Source organism: Acanthisitta chloris, unplaced genomic scaffold (genome assembly GCF_000695815.1).
Source record: "Acanthisitta chloris isolate BGI_N310 unplaced genomic scaffold, ASM69581v1 scaffold19151, whole genome shotgun sequence".
In the NCBI taxonomy this organism is placed as follows: Eukaryota; Metazoa; Chordata; class Aves; order Passeriformes; family Acanthisittidae; genus Acanthisitta; species Acanthisitta chloris.
The window spans coordinates 1-5,538 of record NW_008655644.1 but is presented as its reverse complement, the minus strand read 5'-3'; the positions used below and the strand labels follow the sequence as shown (position 1 = coordinate 5,538).

Genomic DNA, 5,538 nt, shown 5'->3' with positions numbered 1-5,538 from the left:
CTGGGGCACTTGTCCTCACTGAAGTGGCTTCAGAACAGAGATTGCAGTGGCCCAAATACCTCTTGCAAATGGGGTGAAAGGCCCAAGTGGCAGAACCACCAGGAGGCCAGCTTGCTCTCCTGACTGCTGGCTTCCTTCTGAACTGACCTCCTAGCACCCCCTCAGCCTCTGGTTGTGGGAGCCTGTTTCACCTTCCTGTCCCACTCAGATGGGGACAGCAGGAGGGGCATGGCAGAGCTGGACAGGTGGGTGCATTTTACTCTGCTCACCTTTGCAGACCCGAGTTGAACTGTGCCTTAATGTTTGTATGGGTGAACCTCACTGCTTTTCTATTCTCTGGGCACAGGGATAACCAGGAGAATGCCCAGTCAGGCAGGACAGAGTGACAGGTAGGAGTCAGGGGCTGAGGCTGGGAACAGTCAGGACTGGACTGGCACTGGTTACAGCTGGAATGCACTTGCTGAGCTGAGAAGGGCAGGAGGCCAAGAAAAGCCCTTGATCAGGTCAGCCAGCCCTTGGCTCCCACAAAAAGCTTGGAAGCAGGTTAAAAGCCTGTAGCTGGGTTGGCATGTGCTCAGACACATGGGCAACAGCTTCCAGGAACAGAGGCCTCGGGCAAAATACCCGGGTGGCTGGCCAAAGGCTGTTCTGATGGGAAAGGGGGTGGAGAGAGTTGTGTTTCAGCTCCTGACTGTGCCTTACAACTTCCCCACAGTGCTACGAGACATCAGTGAGCGAGGCAGGGACCTCGAGCAGATCTTATCTCAATACATCACCTTTGTCAAACCTGCCTTCGAGGAGTTCTGTTTGCCGGTAAGTAAGGGGAGTGACACCCACAGAAATCTGCCAAAATGTCTCATACTCTGCCCAGCTCCTCAGGCAGGAGCATTTCGTGCCCAGAGCTCAGATCAGCCTGCTGTGACTTGCTCCCTCCCTCTAGGCTCTGGCCAAAATGGGGTTTTCCATGCTGGCCAGGGCAGGGCGAGATGGGGACTGTTTATACAGCCACTGCCTTCCTGGTGAGATCACCATCCCCTACAGGAAGGTGACATGGCAAGAGAAACCCCTCCCTGTGCATGGCCTGGCAAACCACTGGGCAGCTCAGGAGGTGTCAGCCTGGGAGGGAAGATTCTTGGCTACATTTTGCTGGGGAAGGGGAGATCACTGCCCCCAAACAGTGTCTGCTGTGGCTGCCTCCTGTTCTGGGCTGGCCTGCCTGCCCTTTTCACCCTGCAGTGCTGCTGGCTTCTTGCTGGGAGAGTAGAGAAGCTTCATCCTTCGCTCTGTGCAGTGGGATGTGGCCTTTTAGGTCGCATTTCCTGCCAAGGTGTAGAGCAGAGAGACTTTGCTCTGGGCCAGGGTTGTAAAGTCTGTCTAGAGTAAGGAAGCTCCTTTTGGAGCTGCTAACAGAGGCAAGGCTCCTTAGCAGACAGGGACTGTGCATGTGGGAGACCACTGCAGTCCTGCAGAACTCATAGGGGAAATAGCACATTTGCAGTACTAGTCGTTAAACACTTCTGGCTTTCATGGAGAGGAGCCTGTGCCTTAGTTTTCAAGGCTTTTCAAACAGATGTGGTAGTTATATGAGGATTTTTTTCATATTCTGGAGGAACTGAACCAGTAGAATCCTGCAACCTGGGAACTGCTGATCAGCACCACAGGCAGCAATTAAACCTGTGCCTCCAGCCTCAGGAGCATCTCTGTGCCTGTGTCTTCCTGGCCAGCTCTGCCCTTTCCAATAAGAGGGCCTGATTCTTTCTGTGCTACAAGATCTTTTCCTGGCTTCTGTGCAGCTCCCTTTTCTCAGTATCACTCTGTTGTGGTTCTGGGGACCGACTGCAGTGTAATTCCAGAAAGGCTTTTCCTGAGAGGCAGGTCCCACTTGCAAGGCTCTCCTTGCAAGTCCCCAGCGAGGTAAATCCACAGCTTTTCAAAGCAGCAGATGCTGCATCAGTGTCTTCTGATGAAGAGACTGTAGGAGGATGAAGTGTGAAACAAGAAGGACAGAAAACTGCTTTGTCCCTACCCACCAACCTTGCAGTGGTCTGCTCCCACTTCAACCTGGTGCTTAGCTGCAGAGCAATTCCATGTGGAGCAGGCTCAGCACCCACTGCTGCAGTTCTTTGACTCCTAAACTAGCTCTGGGCCAAGTGGTCCAGCACTGAAATGGTCCATCATGTCCTGGTGATTTTTCATATGTCTGGAAGCACCTGGAGGTGTCAGATGACACCCATCACCTATTTGGCTTGTTAACTGATGGTGGAGCTTGGCTGTCAGCTCTAAAACTGACACAAATGGAGGAGGAAACTGAGACAGGCACCTGCAGGTGAAACTAGGTCAGGACTGGTGTCCTGAATCACACTCCTTTGCAAGTAATGCTGGTAGGAAATCCTCCCCCCATCCCAAGCAGATTGTGTGACTGTGCCCAGGCATGTGAACTCTTGCTCTTGTAGCAAGTCTGGATGGATTCAGGGGGAAGGTTGTTCCTGAAAGCAGCAGTTGCTGGAGTCTTGTGATTATGAGGCTTCTTAATTTCAGGTTTTGTTAGGGTGCCTGTTACTGGCATGTGTATGAGCTCATGATACTGAAGTCAGGGCACAAAGTATGGCCCTCAAAATACAGAGCAGAACACAAATAAGAGCATCCAAAAGGTATAATCAGCAGTGACATACATCTCCATGGGTTTGGGTTTGGCAAGGGGAGGGCAAGGACCTGCCCCAGGAAGCAGAGACAATGCCCCAGCCTGGTGTCTCATCACTCTCCCAGTAACGCAGTGCTCTCTCTCCTCCCAGACCAAGAAGTATGCTGATGTGATCATTCCCAGAGGAGCAGATAATGAAGGTAAGTGGACCCAGACCCTGCTGTTACACTCTGGCAGCTGGCTTTGGGCTGTTGGTGTTGCAGCCAAGTTAGGTAGGAGGTAGCAGGACCTGCCATGGAGGTGACTCAGGCCACTGCCACCTGAGGGAGTGCTGTTACCACAGGCATGCTGAGATGAGCCTCTTCCCCTTGCTCCTGCTGGAGCATTAGTGACTGGGAGTTTGTGTTTCTCTGTTCAAGCCTGAGAGCAAATCTATGTGCGGTGCCTCCAGGCAAACTCCTGGTTCATCCCACACAAAGGGAATGTGCTTCTCTAGGGCCAGACATGCAAGTAGGACAGCCAGGTCTCCACCTGGCTGGAATCAGCCTGACCATCCTGGCTGGAGTGCTAGGCTCAGCTGGGACAGAGGGATGAAGTCCCAGCGTGGGGCACCATAGGATAGGAGGGGATTAGGAGCAGGGAAGACAGCAGAGGCATCAGCTTTACCTTGGCTCTGGTTTATTTGCAGTGATCCTAATGCAGTCTCTCCCCCTTTTGCTCACAGTGGCCATAAACCTGATAGTGCAGCACATCCAGGACATTCTTAACGGAGGACTCAGCAAACGCCAGAGCAACGGCTACCTGAATGGCTACACTCCCCCGCGCCAGCGGCAGCCCTCAGAGTCCAGCAGTCGGCCTCACTGACCCCGGGCGGCGCGCGAGGCTGGGGGCCAGGGGCTGGGCCCTGCCACTGCCCCTCTGTACATACTGTCCACTCATTCCCCCCTTATCTATTTAAGAAACCAGATGGAGACGAATGCCTTTAATTTTGTATGTTCAAAATGCCGAATGAGAAGCAGCCAGTTGCTCGGGAGCCCGGACCGCCCACAGCTCCTGGCCTTGCTCAATAACTCCTCCAGCACGGAACCGGCTATAAATCTCTATAAATATAGAATTGCTCTATTTTTGTGTAAATGCAGAATAACGTAAAATTACTTGCCATAAGGTATTTGCCAGGCTCGGTGTTGCTGGGAGGGGCTGGGAGGAGGGTCCTGGGAGATGGTGGTGTCAGGGTCTTCACCTCAGAGGTGGTAAGGAAGGAAGAGCATGCGGCAACTGTTTTAATATCACAGTGGGCTCCATCCTGGGGAAGGGCCTGGGCTGGGGTGGAGGTGGCAGCTTGAGTTGTGGCATGAGTGTTACAACTGGGTTGGGTTTGCCTCCTCCTGCCATTGCTGTTCAGGTCAGAGCAGCCTTGTTTTGGCATTGGACAATGCCAGTGGGAGTGGGAGAGAGTGGAATGCCTCCCCTGACTGTCTCTGCACCTCCAAGTCTCAGTGCCTCAAGAGCATCCCTTTCTGTGTCTGACACCCCTTCTCACCACAGGTGTGGGGCTGCTGTCACATCTTCCAGCAAGGACAGGGTTCCCCTCAGCAGCTGTGGCTGCCATCTGTGAACACATGGGTCTCCTGTGCCAGCTGGAGGTGTCTGTGCAAGGGATGGTGATGCTGATGGGTGCACTAGGCGTCCTACACTTGGGAAGATTTTCCAGTAGGTGATGCTGGGTATGTGGTCATATAAACATGGGATCTTCAGCAGTCTCACTGCCTGGGTTCTGTGGGAATGGCACATGGATACCTTCAGCCCCTCTGGAGCTTGCTGGCCATGTCTGGTGGCACTGCTAGCTGAGCCCTGGGTTCAACCCTGAGCCTGGAGGTTGGCTTGCACATCAGGGGTGTGTCTGTCATTCCACACTTGGAATAGTTTTGCTCTTGTATGGGGGATTTGGGGTATGTGAGGTATGGCTGAGGGAGAACCAGCCCCTGCTAGAAGAAAGGGCCAATAGATGATTGAAGGCAGCTGCTGAGCAGCCTATCTGAGGGGGTCAGCAGTGGTCCCTGGGCTGCCTAGCATCCCCCTGTGGGAAATCCACAGGTCCCAGCTGGGTAGCATGAAACCAGGTGCCCAGGATTCTCTGCTCTCATTTGTCAGGATACGCATGATTTTCAGTCTTTCAGGAGTGTTGGTTTTGCTCTGCGTGGTTGAAAGATTAAGACCTTAGACCATGCTCCATCGCTCTCTAGCCCGATGTGAGCTGAGACAAGCTTTGGTTTTTAACAGAACAAGAAGGGATACACCTCCCCCTAGTGACTGCTGCTGGGGCAAACTCCTTCCCTCTTGATCTGTGATGGGGGCACATGGCAGCCCTTTGTCCCCTTCCCTTCTGCCAACACTCCCTGAGACATGTCAGCTTTGTTGTGATCAAGGCTGGCACTGGCTAATTCTACGTATGGCTGTAGGTAAGATGGACCGAAGCCCTGCAGAACTGGTGAGGTTACTCAGGGCTTAAACAGCTAAGTCAGCTCTCGATAAAAAATACTGGCCTCCTCTCCCTGGCGAATAAAGACAGAATAAATGGATGCCAGTGTTCATTGTCTCCTGTTTGGTGCTGCATGTTGCTGACTGCAGTCCCAGTATGGAAGCAGACTTGGCCAACATGGTCTTAGTTCGGCAAGTCAAAGCCAGACCTGGAGCAAAGCTGCTGACACAGATTGCTGCTTTGGTGAAGAAGGAGGCAGCCTGTGGCACTGTCTCGCCACTCTCACAGTAAAAAAACTTCTTCCTAATATCTAGTCTAAATTTCCTCTCTTTCAATATAAATGTTACTCCTTTACTGCCATTCCTAACAAAGAGCTCCTGTCCAGGTTCCCTGTAACCCCTTCAGATATTGAAAAGTT

The 5,538-nt window shown here is 52.7% G+C and overlaps 1 protein-coding gene across 1 annotated transcript in view; it reads left to right on the top strand.

The window, feature by feature from the left end:
* The window catches only part of UCK2 (uridine-cytidine kinase 2), a gene marked incomplete at its 5' end in the record, with an annotated part of 10,108 nt that extends 6,316 nt beyond the window's left edge, over positions 1 to 3,792 (top strand). The window contains 3 exons of the mRNA XM_009084007.1: positions 716 to 813; positions 2,793 to 2,841; positions 3,366 to 3,792. Of these exons, the coding sequence (XP_009082255.1) occupies positions 716 to 813; positions 2,793 to 2,841; positions 3,366 to 3,505 (287 nt within the window). The remainder of the gene's footprint in view (positions 1 to 715; positions 814 to 2,792; positions 2,842 to 3,365) is intronic.
* Between the last annotated feature and the right edge of the window lie 1,746 nt (positions 3,793 to 5,538).